Consider the following 16,378-nt stretch of genomic DNA (forward strand, 5'->3'; position numbering starts at 1 on the left):
ACTTCCCTCTCCCTGGCCACCTCCACCAGCTCTTCCGGGGGAATACCAAGGCGTTCCCAGGCCAGCCGAGAGATGGAATCTCTCCAGTGTGTCCTGGGTCTGCCCCTGGGTCTCCTCCTGGTGGGGCATGCCCAGAAAACCTCCCTTGGGAGGTGCTCAAACCACCTCAACTGACTCCTTTCGATGTAGAGGAGCAGCGGTTCTACTCCGAGTCTGTCCTGAGTGTTTCAGTGTTTATCATCGGTCATTAGTTGAAAGTTGGACGTCAGGTTCAGTCCTACAGCAATGGAAGAATTCGAAGATGGTCATTCTCTATAAAAATAAAGGTGATGGGTGAGATAGTAATAATTACAGAGCTATTTCCCTCTTGAGAGTTGCTGGAAAAGTTATGGCTCAAAAGTTGTGTTGAGCTGACTTGACATTCTTGCTGAGTTTACCCAGAGAGTAAGTGTGGTTTTCGTTCTGGACGTTCAACTATCGACATGGTTTTTACACTCGGACAGCTCCGGGAAAGTGTGTCGAGCAGAACCATCCTCTACTTATTGCCTTCATAGATCTAACAAAGGCTTTTGATCTGGTGAACAGAGAGGCACTGTATATGGTATTGCAACGGATTGCTGCGCATAATTCAATCCTTTCATGATGGCATGCAGGCCTCGGTCCAGTTTGATGGAACATGCTCGGATGCTTTTTATATTACTTTCTTTGTTAAACAAGGCTGTTTCCTGGTGCCAGCTCTTTTTTTTGGCATTTTCTCTGTCTTCCTGCAATATGTTTTTCCGGATCCAGTTGGAATTTCCCTGACCTCTCCTAGTGATGGAAGCCTTTTTAATTTGTCAAGACTTCGTGCAAAGACTAAAGTCTGTCAGGTTCTCATTCGAGAGTTACTGTATGTGGATGATGCAGTCTTATGTGTACACAGAGTAAGCATGAGCTACAGTCACTGTGTGATGCCTTTGCCTCTGCTTGCTCTGACTTTGGTGTCACTCTCAGTATTTCTGAAACCAAAGTTATGTCTTTTGGACTTGATGTGGCACCTTCGATACAACTAAATACCTCAACTCCTGGAGAATGTTGATCAGTTTTGCTATCTTGGTTCAACAGTGTTTAGCAAGCCTAGTTTGGATGTCGAAATCTCAAAAAGGACCAGCAAAGCTGCAACAACTTTTGGTAAGCTGCAAGAACGAGCGTGGTCCAAAAAGAATTTAACAATCTGCACAAAAGTGAGAATCTACAAAGCACGTGTTCTCTCTGTTGTATATGATTGTGAATCATGACCTACGGACAGTCGTCAGGAGCGCCGTCTGAATTCATTTCACCTTCGTTGTTTAAGGGAGATTATTGGTGTTTTCCTGGGAAGATAAGGTACCGGATGTTCGTATACTTGACATCTGTCACTTAGCTAACCTCACAGCTATTAGAAGGTGTTGTCTGAGATTGATTGATTGATTTAGCCATGTCTACAGAATGGATGAGAACAGAATTCCCAAGTGTGTCCTCTATGGTGAGCTCAGTTGGTCATCCTCGTCTACGCTATAAAGACTTGCTCAAGCACGACCTTAAGGACTTTGGAATTCCAACTGATGCATGGGAATGTTTGGCAGTTGACAGAGGTGTTTGGAGATCTACAGTTGGTGTTGGCATTGGTTGTACTGTCAGGAATTTTGAGTTAATTCATTGGAGACAACACGTTGCCAGACAGTGGTGACGTGACTCAGAGAATCTGATCACCTAGTGATGGGAGCCATCATGATGATGAGGAGGAGAAGTAGTAGAAGTAACACTACTCCAGCATGCTAAAAAGTGGATATAATTATAAAACACTGACCCAAAACCTGGGGAAAGTTGTTGTTCATGTCTGACAGATAAGTTTCTGATGTGTCTGAGCTTTTTGAAGCTCGTTTGCAGTAATATCTTATGCTTCAAAATTATATTTTGAACTAAAATGTAATCATAGAGCTGTGTATTAGGAGCTAGTTTGCCACGTATACCCTTGGCAGGATCCAACAAATGCAAATGTTCTTAAAATGTTTTATCACAATGGTGTTCTTAGATCTTGCCCTATTTATACTAATATGAGGATGTGTTTTTGATGGATTACAGTACTGCTTCTGTAAGTCAATGGCCTCTACTAAACGCAGAAAATGTTCACATTTAAAAATAATGCAGTCATTAATCTCGCTTCAGTCAGTGGTCCCCAGTGGGTTTTAGTCTGTTGCAACCCATAATTAATGCAGTTTTATAGCCATATTATGTACAGCAAATATCCCAAACAATCAAAGATTTTTACATTTCTGGATAATAGTCTTATGAACCATAAGTAAACACGGTTGGCTGACTGACTGCAAAATACAGTGTAATATAAAACACGTACACTTATCAAAATTATTAGAATGCAGGCAACTCTCAGCCAGCTGGAGGAAGACCAACATAATCTGACACTCACCGATGCATTAACAGCCTTTTTTTTTTCTGCTGTTACATAAATACAAGTTATATAAGCAAGTTAATTAAAAAGGCCACTCCCAAAGCATTGAAATCTCAAGACACATTGTCACATGATGCCTGTTGGTGTAGTGGTTAGCATGGTCGCCTCACAGCAAGAAGGTTCTGGGTTCTGGGTCCTTCTGTGTGGAGTTTGCATGTTCTCCCCGTGTCTGCGTGGGTTTCCTCCGGGTGTTCCGGTTTCCCCCACAGTCCAAAGACATGCAGTTAGGTTGATGTGGGGCGGCCTTGGGCTGAGATGCCCTTGAGCAAGGTACCGAACCCCTGACTGCTCCCCGGGCGCTCTGGTGTGGCTGCCCACTGCTCTGGGTGTGTGCGCACGTGTGTGTGTGTGTGTGTGTTCACTGCTTCAGATGGGTTAAATGCAGAGGATGAATTTCACTGTGCTTGAAGTGTGCATGTGACAAAGGGTTTTTGTTTTGGTTTTTTTTTTTTTTGCATCATTTTGCAAAAATACCATAATTGATTATTTTGACTTGAGTGTTCTATTTATCCATGAATGACGGTTCTTGATGCAGTGCCATCTGAGCGGTTGGAGATGACTGGTGTTCAGCTTAGGCTTGTGCCCTTGCCCTTTGCGCAGCAAAATTCCTCCAGATTCCTTGAGTCGTTTAATGATCTGCGCCTTAGAGGGTGAAATATATCCAAATCCCTTCATATCTTTCTTTGAGGAACATTTGGTTTTAAACATTTATATTATTTTCTCACACACTGACAAACTGGAGTTCCTTGGCCCATCTTTGCTCCTCAAAGACTAGACCTTTCCTGGATACTTATTTTGGACCAAATCATGATTACAATCACCTTTTGACATTGTCTATTTCAAAACATCATTATGTAATTGTTTTACCTCATTACTAGCCCTAAAGTGTCCCATCCCAACTTTTTTTTTTTGGAATGTGTTGCAGGCCTGAAATGCAAGAATGGATGTATATTAACAAATGAAATAAAGTTGACCAGACAAAACATCAAACATCTTGGATTCATACTGTCTGCAGTGAAATACAAGTCAGAGTAAACTTAAGTCTCGTGTATTTGTTGTTTTGGCATTTTTTCATACCGTCTAAACTTTATTTGGGGTTGTAATAGCAGTGTGTGTGTGTGTGTGGTCCCCTTTCTCCAGGCCATTGCTGTCCTGTCATTTAACTGTCCTCCCTCCTCAGATGCTATTTATAGTAGCAACAAAGTACTTCAGATATGTATCTATAAGTAACTTCAGCCTCTCTCTCTCTCTCGGTCTCTTTCTCTCCAAACTAACTTTGTCCCTACTCTGTTACAGCCAATATTAACTCTTTGGTGATCTGACCAAATGCAGATTCAACTGAATCTAGCACCTGATGGGATCTTTTTGAAAAAGTCATGGGGGGGGGAATTTTATACATAATTTTCAATAAAAATATCAATTACATTTTCCATTCACTTCCAATTTTATTATAACATGATCCCTTTGGAAAGTTCTCATCATCTCTAGCCACTTTATCCTTCTACAGGGTCGCAGGCAAGCTGGAGCCAATCCCAGCTGACTACAGGCGAAAGGCGGGGTACACCCTGGACAAGTCGCCAGGTCATCACAGGGCCGACACATAGACACAGACAACCATTCACACGCACATTCACACCTACGGTCAATTTAGAGTCACCAGTTAACCTAACCTGCATGTCTTTGGACTGTGGGGGAAACCGGAGCACCCGGAGGAAACCCACGCGGACACGGGGAGAACATGCAAACTCCACACAGAAAGGCCCTCGCCGGCCCCGGGGCTCGAACCCAGGACCTTCTTGCTGTGAGGCGACAGCGCTAACCACTACACCACCGTGCCGCCCCTTTGGAAAGTTATGGAAAATAAATATTTTCTGCTAAAATGTGTGGGAACCCTGTTATCACTTGTCATATGTTTGTTCATTGGAGCTAGCGCTTACTTGTTAGCTCATCCGGCCGACAGGCGATGAGCTTTTGCCATCGTGTTGTCTGGCGTCATCCACATTTCATGAAAATCGCTTCTTCTCTCTTAATTCTTCACGTTTTTTTTTTGTTGTTGTTGTTGTTATTATTATTATTATTATTATTCTTTTTGGCAGGAAGGTAGGTCTGCCTGGGGTGCATGTAGGTTCTACCCAAATTTGCATAATTGCAATTAACAATGAAGATATTGAGTAATTAAGCCCTAACGAGCAGTTCCCACACAAATCGCTTCTTCTCCCTCAATTCTTCACCCATTTTAATTCTTTCTGGTATGAAGGTAGGGGTACCCAGGGTGCATCTAACTTCTACCCAGATTTGCTTAACTACAATTATTATTGAAGTTATGGACTAAGTAAACCTTATTGAGCAGTTCAACAAAAATCGCTTCTTCTCAGTCAATTCCTCACCGTTTTGGATTCTTTCTGGCAAATAGGTCGGTATTCCTAGGATAGGTTTGTATATAGCTTGCAACATTTCTTGTGCAAGGTGGCCCACTTTAGATCGTTTCTTCTGGACTAAACGGGGTAGGCGTGAGCTACGCCGTCATTGACTGCCTGCCTTGCTTGAAATTAGAGCGACTTTCCAGCTCTTGCTAATCATGGATCATTTCAGCAACATTTGGTTATTTTAAGCTCCTTTAACTGACTGACTGAGGGTACCCCCTGTCTGTTCACATTTCAGCTAATTATTATTATTATTATTATTATTATTATTATTATTATTATTATTACACTGAATCTGGTGCAGGTTTGTTGGAAATACAAGGAGAGCAAAAATCTAGGGATTCTAAAGACCAGTTTTTTTTTTTTTTTTTTAAACTCAACTTTACTTGAGATGCTTCAGAACCAAAATGAAGTGCTTTGTGATTTCTGTTATCTAGCTATAATTGTACATCTCAGTAATTTTGGGATAGAGTGAGATTTCCAGAGTCTTATACGTTGTCACTGTTCTATCAAAACTCTTAGATGTGCTAGGTAGACGTAGCCTGGCAAGCCAGACTAAATGTGAATATTTAGTCTGGCCTCGATCCGTAGACATTTCTGAAGGGTGTGGGTGGAACAAACCGCTGTCTTTCAAACTGTCTCTGTGCGTATAGGCCAACGCTCTGACCAATCAGCGCAACAGTGACTGTGACGTAGTCAGAGTGACAGAAAGCAGTGGGGGAGACCTTGAAATAAATAATTTTTCAAAATGCGTATTAATTAATAAACAGGTTCTAGATATTAAGAAGTTTGGAGATAATGACCACAAGTTTGGGGTCTGTACCACATACTTAACATACACTCTTATTTTTTTCAAGTGTTTTTCAAGGGTTTGCTTACACTGATTTTGAGAGTTTTTATTTAGTGGTGTTTGGTGAAATAATTTCCCTTAAATTTAAAATAACGGGAAAATAAGAAACAATCAAAAAGTAATGTTTCAAAGCTGTTTAATTCTTCGTACTGCACAAACTAGCCCCATCCTTTTGGCTACGAGCGGAGCCAGCTGGTAGATCAGACTTTTGCCATCGCCGGTCGGCAAAACAGCGAAAACGTCCTTCTTTCAAAAGGAATGAGCGGAGAGCCTCTTCCTGCTCATGTTTCAATGAAAACTCCAAGTCTAATTCTTCTAAAACTGATTCCAAAGCGGAGTCAAACGCGCGCTGTTCACTAGCCGTAGCCATCTTTCCTGCTGTGCTTTCTCCAGCGTCGCGCAGCTTTGTCGTCACTCCTGCAAAAGCCCGCCCAAAGAATCCAAACAAAAACCTTGCGTTGTGATTGGCGGGCACGATTTGATGCCCGGGGTGTTTTTGTTTATATGGCACGAGGCTAGACCCACTGGCTAGGCAAAAATATTTTTGGCCGCTAGGCGGTTGGGTCTAGTTTACTAGGCTAAGGTAGACGGGTTTAAAGCTAAACTTCTTGTATACTTTTTCTTCATACTCCTTGTGGAAAATGGAAAACACTCAGGTAAGCATTAATCAATGCTCTGCTGTTAAGGATTGAATGATACCAGGGGGGAAAAAAAATTGGTAGAGGTCGTGTCCCCCCCGAAATACAACTAATGTTACAAGTGCACAAGCGTGTGACCTATACAGCTGATGTTTTATAATAAGCTAGTGTCCAATTTGTGTTAGAGTGGTTTGAATTGCATCATCATGGTCTCATTTCACATTGTTTCTACAGTTGCATCCAAAATGTATCACCAACACCAAAGATTGTGTGCACATACCGTATAGGCTTTCTTTTCTCTCCCAAAACCTAGAAAAAAGTTCTCCCTTTCTTTTTTTTTTCCTTAGCTCTCATCTTCCTCTTCTATTTGGTATTCTATGGCTTCCTTGCGGGGATGTTTTCTCTCACCATGTGGGTGTTGCTGCAAACACTGGATGATTACACTCCCAGGTACAGGGACCGAGTCACCAACCCAGGTAATACCGTCACAACCTATCCCTAATACTCCTAAAACAGAATAGATCAAAGTAAAGGACACATTAGCTAGAGGTGTCAGAATCAGAGGAAATTGTAAAATTTGATATTAATTGTATATTTTAATTTTTACTTTTTTGCAGTACAGTAATTAGTTTTCACAATATATTTTCTATACCAACATCATGATTACACTAGCACTTGTAGAACTGAACTTTCTTTTGTAAAAGCTCATCCTGAGTCTTCTATTTCTATGCTGTCCATTAAACAGTAGCCTTTAGGTATCCTTCTGATGTAAACCAAACACAATCAAGGGTTCTATGCACTCAGTGCCCACTTTCGACATCCTCTCGTATCATGAATTCTGACACTAATGTACTTGGATTACTCTCTAAATGTAGAATTTCCAGTTTGGGTTTCAGATAAAACATTTAACTGGGAGAAAATTATGTTCATAAGACTGTAATCGGACAGTAATGATCCTTGATATGGTAATGTAATTCTACCCCACCTGGGTAAGTTTCACATATGTAAGTGTTTGAGATATTTACTGGCATTTATAGGGCAGCATATGCCCATTTATGGAATTGGAACAAAACAGAGTTGCATTGTTTTACGTGCCAATGTAGGACAGGGTAGCAAGTCATCAAGTTAATATTCTTTGTTGCTTTAACGGGGATGCCCAGTGGCACAGCAGGTTGCATTTGCTGCTTCACAGATTCAGTGTCCTGATTGGATCATAAGCTTGTGTGACTGTGTGGCATTTCTCATGTTTTCCCCAGGTTTGTGTGGGTTCATCCCAAAAACATGCCAATTGATAATTCCAAATCATTCCTAGGTGAGAATGAATGAATGTGTGAATGACCTTCAGGGTGTATTCTTGCCTGGTACCCAGTGTCTCCAGGATAGGCTCTGGATCCACTGTGATGCTAACCAGGATAAAATGGTTACTGAAGATGATTGAATGAATGTTGCTGCAGCTAATTATTTTTGTATATTAATTTCCAGTTATCATAGGCAGTGAACTTTACAGGAAAGTCTGCAATAGTAATACTTTAGCTCTATGTCTTGTCAAATCCAACTGGTGCAGAATGTCAACTCGGTTAAAGCCTCTGTATTTTGACATAATTTAAACCTGTACTTAGATGTGGTGTTAAATATTTTGGCTGAAAAAATACAGTTGCTTTAGTTTAGAAAATGCTCTCCAGTCTGCTTGTTTTAAATATGAATCTAATGAAACTGTGTACATCTTAACATGCCATAGACTTGTCTTAGGGCGGCACGGTGGTGTAGTGGTTAGCGCTGTCGCCTCACAGCAAGAAGGTCCGGGTTCGAGCCCCGTGGCCTGCGAGGGCCTTTCTGTGCGGAGTTTGCATGTTCTCCCCGTGTCCGCGTGGGTTTCCTCCGGGTGCTCCGGTTTCCCCCACAGTCCAAAGACATGCAGGTTAGGTTAACTGGTGAGACTAAATTGACCGTAGGTGTGAATGTGGGTGTGAATGGTTGCCTGTGTCTATGTGTCAGCCCTGTGATGACCTGGCGACTTGTCCAGGGTGTACCCCGCCTTTTGCCCGTAGTCAGCTGGGATAGGCTCCAGCTTGCCTGCGACCCTGTAGAACAGGATAAAGCGGCTAGAGATAATGAGATGAGAGGAGATGAGACTTGTCTTAATTCACCTTTCCAATGAGGCCAATTCATTCCTTGTCTGATCTTATGCGGTAAAGCATCTTGAATTTTGTGCTATTCGAAAAGAGTAGGTGGATAACAGGAGCCCATTAAACTAATCGGATTGCAGTTCACTTTGTGAAAGCAATAACTACTTATCAGTATTTTATTACAGAGATGATAAATATTCTTGAGAATTTTTGGATCTGCTTGTTTATATTTATGCGTCCTTGGAAAACCCTGGATTTCTTCAAATCTAAATGTTCCTGTTGACATTAATGATGCTAGCTTTTAAATATTATTGGTGTTTTGTGCATCCCTGAAAGTGAAAAGTATATCCATGAAACGAATTGAAAAAAGGTGAATGTATTTACCACATAAAATATATGAACTTGTCTTGCTGCTGTGCTTACAGGTCTGATGATCAGGCCCAAGGATCTGAACATTGTAGTAAACCTCTCTAACCCACAGCAGTACAGCAAGTATATCCAGAACCTGGAGACCTTCCTTCTGGGTGAGTACTGCCTCCTTTTGTAAAATGTGCAAAACTGCAGGAGAACCCATGAACATACTAAAGGAAACCGACAACTCCTGAGAAATAAGTATTTAGAACGGTTCAAGAGGGACATCCTTTTGAAATAGCTAAAAGTGGTATTTGATGGTGTTTAATTAGGAAATAATGTTTGGGCGGGGTTGTCACTTGAGTTCAATAAGCCAAAAAAAAAAGGTAATTGTATCCTCTCCATAATTATTAATAACCACTTGACTGGATCAAGACAAAACAGTTTGGAGAGAGACTTCCATTATAGACTGTAAGGTGGGGTTTACATTAGACCGTATCAGCGGATCATCAGATTAACGTTTTTAAAACGATTAGTGTGCACACAGCAACGCCAATACACGATTCACCTGCACACAGCAACGCCAATACACGGATACGCTTGGCTCCGCAGGCATCCTGCGCTCCAAATCACTCCGCCCTGAACAGCGAGTGCCCTCTGGAGGGTGCGCACTCCGGCCCTGCGCAGCTCACAGAGCGCGTGAGTGAAGCGCACAAGCAGTGATTCGGGACTGAGCCGCTGTGTGTGTGATCCCAGTGCATATCACTTACCACTTGCAAGTGGAAGGATGGCAAGCCTAAAGACAATCATAACTACACAATGGGCAGTATTTGCATCAGTATTTGCAGTATTTTCATACTTTTATACTCTTTAATGAAAGGTGATACAAGGCGGAAGTCCGTGCCGTTTTTCAGCAGTCGCGTCACATGACCAACGCCAGCGAATCAGGAAGGTGGATGTCACAGTGACGTTGTCCAATGACGACGCCAGCTAGAGCTCAGCACAGCGTATCCGCGTATTCTCAATGTTTACACAGCACCGGCGCTGACACGATCTGGATTGAATACGTGGACGCTGGCGGATTCCCGTTTCCCGGCGTTTTAATGTAAACGGACAGTGCATCCGCAAAGAAAACGAGACAGATACGGTCTAATGTAAACTTGGCCTAAGTCTTCTGTTTTTCTCTAAAGACCTTCCTGATGTGTTGGGCTTTGCATTTTGTATAGGCTTTAAATAATTTACATTTTTGCCCTCACTCTCAAATTTGAGTTCAGATATAAAAGAATACAGTATATACATATATGAAAATGATGCATAGGGATAATTGATAAGAGTGCCAAAAGTTGCTCGCTGGATAAAGGCCATCTTACAGACCTGAAGTGAAGCCCTTTAGTATGTTTTGGTATGGTTTTTTTTTTTAAATGATGCGGTCTGGATTTTCTGGCTTCAGTTGCCCAGGGAACAATGGGTTCTTTCACCTGGTGGTCATAAGCAGCACAGTGAGAGACTGATTTGAAATCGTTTTCTCCTTTATCTGGGAGTTTTCAAATGGCTGTTCAGTCCTATTGTGGATGTGTAGCAGCTTTGTATATTAACCATTAAGTTGATGGAACAATGAATTTGAATTAATTTTTTCCCCTAAAACCTCGCCTGTGTGAACAGTAGTGGCATGTTACTATTGGGTCAGAGTAGTCTTCTTTGTCTTTATCCGTATAGTCAGCTGCGGGGCATGCACTCATGATCTCATACACATAATATTCAGTGTCTTTATACAAAAGATGCTGTCTGGACCAAGCCAAGTTTTTTTTCTTTATTGAAGTGGGAAATAAAACATGGTGGATGATGGGTCTGTCATGGAAACGCAACCATGTTAACCACTGGGATCCATTTCAAAAGTTTAAATTAAGAAAGTTGGTGGGTTCCCCAGACCTCCACTATTTTGACTGCTCCTGATTTTCCTTGTGTAATGGAACAGCTCCTGCGATCAGTAATAGACTAACTGTGGCGTATCATTCTTTGTGTTTTGTGGTTTACCATTCATTTTGCTTGGACTGCATTGGAGTCTTCTGTTGTTGTTTGAGTATTTTTGAAAGGGTTATTAAGTTTCTTTATATGCTTTGAGGAAACTTATAAATAATCCATTCCATGCTGCTTTGGTTTTTGTACCCAGTGACCTAGTGAGCGAGCTCCCAAAAGCTGTATCTGAATGAGCATCCCTTCCTGTTTCAGAAGTAAAGAATTCTTCCCAGCAAAAGAAGGAATGTCCTGACCGATGCAGTTTCCTGTCGAGGTGATGGTTTTAAGGAGGCAATTTTTAGGCCGCCTTTCTTGGCCCATATCTTACTGGCGTGAGCAGTGTGGTCTTTAAATAGAGCTGTTCTGTTGCACAGGAGTCTGTTGGGGACAACGGTCATTCAGATCCAGCTGCCGGCCGCTGTTGCCTGTCTGACACGGAGATCTTAGCGCATTCAGAGCTGCTTCCATCACCACCATGCTTTCCCTAAAAATATTTGCAGGATAAGATTTATTGGGGGCGGCACGGTGGTGTAGTGGTTAGCGCCGTCGCCTCACAGCAAGAAGGTCTGGGTTCGAGCCCCGTGGCCGACGAGGGCCTTTCTGTGTGGAGTTTGCATGTTCTCCCCGTGTCCGCGTGGGTTTCCTCGGGGCGCTCTGGTTTCCCCCACAGTCCAAAGACATGCAGGTTAGGTTAACTGGTGACTCTAAATTGACCGTAGGTGTGAATGTGAGTGTGAATGGTTGTCTGTGTCTGTGTCAGCCCTGTGATGACCTGGCGACTTGTCCAGGGTGTACCCCGCCTTTCGCCCGTAGTCAGCTGGGATAGGCTCCAGCTTGCCTGCGACCCTGTAGAACAGGATAAAGCGGCTAGAGATAATGAGATGAGATGAGATTTATTGGCACTCTAAATGAGATTTATTGGCACTTCAAAATGGTATTGTGTGTGCACCTCAACACCACTATCTTGGTTATGTGCTGAGAGTTCAGTGAGCAACGAGAACCCAAGATGGCTTGTACCTTCCTACAGCTTGAGGAAACTGCTAGATCTTCAAACTGGCTGCCACAACATGCTTTTCTCTCAGGAAGTGCTCCTAGATCTGTTGTCTTTTTAGGAGTTAGCCGCAAGACAGTGGATGATGAGTGCTACAGCATGTGCTGCTTTGAGCTTCCTTGGCAAATTAACCTGATTTCAGAATAAACACTTGTGTGTCATAGAATAGCAACGTGTATTGATTTTAATATTCAGACTAGACTGTACTGTATTTGTCTTAGTGATGGTTAGTTACTATTCTCACCTTGTTATGCTCTTTCTCTCTCTCTCACACACAGATTATAATGATACACTGCAGGAGCAGAATATGCAATGCGAAGAAGGCAAATATTTTTTGCAGGACAAGTCAGAAGAGAAAAAAGCTTGCCAGTTCAAGCGCAGTCAGTTGCGTCAGTGTTCTGGTCTGGCTGATTCAACCTTTGGTTATAGCGAGGGACAGCCCTGTGTGTTGGTTAAGATGAATCGGGTGAGTCCACAGCACATAATTGTTTCTCATCTTTGGCAATCTGTTTTAGTCCTCTGGATGAATAGATTAATGAGGAAATATTAAACATTCTCACCTTAGGGACAAGATCCAATTACAATGCCTATCAATTGTCCATAATTCTGTAAGAGTAGTGGATCAGTGTTGAAAGCCCGGCGTTCCTGATCAGAAAGTTATAAGCGCTAGGCCTGGCATCACAGGATGAGGATATGGGCTGATCCTGCGCTCTGACCAGAGCTTCCTAATAAGCTGCAAAGGGAAGAATCTCGCTGTACGTGTTATCCCTACTTTCACACCAAAGCAGCGAGTGTGTCAAAACAACCAGAAGTCGTTCACTTTCTATGACGCCAGTGTCTCTCAGCAGCGAGCAGCAGCATGATCATTGGTGACACATATCTTGGGCAGTGGAGCGTCATAATAAAGTTGAAGTCCAGGCAGTTTTATGGTAATGAGCTATGATGTGGTTCAGCAGCAACCAATCAGAATTTAGAATGCATTTCTCTAAAGAATATTAGAGAACAGTCATTTGAACGGTTTGAACAGAACCAAACTACAGTGGAGAAGAAATTAATAAAGTTTCCCTGTTTGCATACAGGGACATAAACAAATAAACTACATGTTGAAACTTGACTTCGAACTTGACATCAGCATAAAAGACACGACACTAGTTTGTCATTAGTTTAATCTTTTTTTTTTTTTTTTAACCAAACGTGTAATTAAAATTGTTCATTGTTTTCCTTCATCAATTGATTTTCTTACACTACCGTTCAAAAGTTTGGGGTCACTTTGAAATGTCCTTATTTTTGAAAGAAAAGCACTGTTCTTTTCAATGAAGATCACTTTAAACTAATCAGAAATCCACTCTATCCATTGCTAATGTGGTAAATGACTATTCTAGCTGCAAATGTGTGGTTTTTGGTCCAATATCTCCATAGGTGTATAGAGGCCCATTTCCAGCAACTCTCACTCCAGTGTTCTAATGGTACAATGTGTTTGCTCATTGCCTCAGAAGGCTAATGGATGATTAGAAAACCCTTGTACAATCATGTTAGCACAGCTGAAAACAGTTGAGCTCTTTAGAGAAGCTATAAAACTGACCTTCCTTTGAGCAGATTGAGTTTCCGGAGCATCACATTTGTGGGGTCGATTAAATGCTCAAAATGGCCAGAAAAATGTCTTGACTATATTTTCTATTCATTTTACAACTTATGGTGGGAAATAAAAGTGTGACTTTTCATGGAAAACACAAAATTGTCTGGGTGACCCCAAACTTTTGAACGGTAGTGTACATTTAAAGGATTTTATGCGGTTCATCAACACAAAGATACCGGTCGATGTGCATTTGCTTTGCAGACCCTTTCAATAAAGTTTGCAAGACGAAGCATTCTGAACAAACGAGCTGCATATTTCATCAACGTCACAGAGCGTCCATGAAATTTGACTCTTGTTTGCAGGGCAGCCGGAGCGAATTTTAACACTCCATGTTTGGTGTGAATGTACCGTAAATGTGACAAAGGGTATCTCTTTGCCAGCATTATTTTTTCTTCACAAGTAATTTGCTCAGTTCACATCCAGTCTCAAAGAAAGAAAACTCAATTCACTTCTAGGGCAATTCTAAGAGCAGCTATTTCAGCAGTCTGCTTGAAATTTAGTGAGTTATATGTTTAGAAAATTCAGATTTCACAAACGAACAAGCAAAAAAAAATTCTGAGCATTATGAGCTGAGCAACCCCAAAGGTTTTCTGGTGTCCTTGTGTGTTCAGATGCCCATAATGCTTCACCACATCATCTTTCCTCTGAAGATGTAGTCCCAGCTCTGAAAGGATGACTTGTACAGTTTAATTAATTTACTAATATCTTTGGTGGAAGAATGAAGAGTTTTGCAAAAATGTTTTATTGACTGCAGTTAATCCACTGCTGCCAGCAACTGCCCTGAGACTTGCATTACAAGTTGGTTTTTAGTAAACGTGTTTTCCTTTCTTTTCATGGGTCAGGGGAATGTCAAATCTATTCTCTTTAGTCATGCTACAGACGTTTTAGATAGAGATTGAATTGAAAAATACTGGACTATTCCTTAAATGTAATGGTAAAATAAAATCACGTATTTAAATGTGGCCTTATGTTGAAATAGCCATGAAACTATTTTTAAAGAAGTTCGTTAATTGATTTTGAATATCGCGCCCTGGTTTGGCGTTTTTGCTTGCTTTCATGCACAATATCTTCTTTTAATTATCTTCATGTTTATATCTCATCTTTCATCAGCTTTTGAATCCATTTCATTGGATTGCTTTGATTTTAGGTTCTTGGTCTGCATTTGTGAAGGACTTTGAAAATGAGTACAAGAAGAAATTTTTGGTACATGATTAGAGATTTTCTTATGGCTTTTTTTTTTGGTTGTATTGTGTAGATTATAGGTCTGATGCCCCAAGGACAGCCGTACGTCAACTGCACAGCTAAGGTAAAGCCCACCACCTTCCTGCATGTGTATGTGCAAAGTATAATCAACCATGTTTGTGAGGCATGTTTGGGTTGTTTTTTTTTTGTTGTTGTTTTTTTTTGTTGTTGTTTTTGTTTGTTTTAGTTCATTATAATTAATGTACGAGTGTGTGTTCATTTTGTTTTTCAATCATGTCTGTATATGGTCTCTCTCCATGCTGCATCGGCAGTTCGCTTGTGGTAAGAATTGAGGCCCAACCTCCCTGCTGTCACCAGGGACCTTGTTCTGACCCTTTTTCACAATGTTGCTGCTTCTGTTTCGGCTCCTGTCCTCTACTGCTTGTGTCTGGCACTTTAGTGTTCCCTCATGCAAGACACGATGTACTGTATACCTTCAAACCCCCAGCTAAAGGAAACGGAAGAAAGAAATGAAATTCTCTGGTTTGTTACACACTTTTTCAGAGCTGGAACGTTTTCCCAGGGTAAATTTTAGCTGCGTAACACTCTAAGCAGTCAGGTAGCAGAATTAATTCAGGCATTTGCATCCTTTTTAGTAATTGAGCAAACAAATTGGGGAAGAAGAAATGATCACACTCTTGTATTTGAATTGGAGTTTGTTTCTAGCTATATAATTGAGTTTGCATAGACTAGCTACTGTAGTATTGTAGCTATTAATTCAATTACGCACTTACATGATGGTGGAAATTGAACATATTTAACATGATTAAAGACACCAAATTTGATTAATAAGCAGGTGAATGTTTTGCAGTTTTAGCTGGGGGGAAACTGGCTAGTCACCCTACAATCCCTAGTAGACCTACTCTGTTCTTCCTGACTTTAAACACCCTCTCCTTTTGATTACTTGATTGCAAACAGTAGTAACCTTTTGAAGGTATACAAGGACAACAGGAAGGGTGCCTTATTCATTTTAGGAAACTGGCTCTGCTCATATTGCTCCCCTGATTTCACTTTCTAACAGAGCTCAAGAGCTTGATTTCCTGCAGGTTGCTCTAATGCTTCTATTGCTTTAGTGCTTCCATTAGAGATTGCATTAATCTGTAAATGAGTGGATTGTGTTGCTTGACCTGACTGTCTACCCGAATGAATAATGGTCCACAGTGGACAGGACACATCATCAACAGTGATCCATTTCATCTCCAAATCTATACTTTAGTTACAGTTATGAGCAAATATATGAAATAGTAAGTACACGCACAGTGGAACAGTAAGTGTTACTGTTAAATGGCTAAATTAAACAACTCTAAGCAACTGTCCTGCATTCTGTACAACCATGCATTTTGGGATTAATATATTTGGCTGTAATGCTATTTTGGTAATAGTTATTTTGTTGTGCTGGTGAGGCAGATTAGATCAGTTTAGATTCCACTCGCCCTCAATAACGTGAGATGGTGTCTGTAGGGAAGCTGAGGACGGAACTAGTACAAATGTGGATCAGCTTTAAGAAAATGAGAGCTGGGCCGGTATGTATAAATCTTCCATTACTCCTGATTACAT

At 41.3% G+C, this 16,378-nt stretch overlaps 1 protein-coding gene across 1 annotated transcript in view; it reads left to right on the forward strand.

Moving 5' to 3' along the window:
• atp1b3b (ATPase Na+/K+ transporting subunit beta 3b) overlaps positions 1–16,378 on the forward strand; it is a 38,507-nt gene that overhangs the window by 19,098 nt on the left and 3,031 nt on the right. The window contains exons 2-5 of the mRNA XM_060944120.1: positions 6,747–6,875; positions 8,951–9,049; positions 12,222–12,409; positions 14,835–14,885. Coding sequence (XP_060800103.1) covers positions 6,747–6,875; positions 8,951–9,049; positions 12,222–12,409; positions 14,835–14,885 — 467 coding nt within the window. The remainder of the gene's footprint in view (positions 1–6,746; positions 6,876–8,950; positions 9,050–12,221; positions 12,410–14,834; positions 14,886–16,378) is intronic.

Source organism: Neoarius graeffei, chromosome 17 (assembly GCF_027579695.1).
Source record: "Neoarius graeffei isolate fNeoGra1 chromosome 17, fNeoGra1.pri, whole genome shotgun sequence".
Lineage (NCBI taxonomy): Eukaryota > Metazoa > Chordata > Actinopteri > Siluriformes > Ariidae > Neoarius > Neoarius graeffei.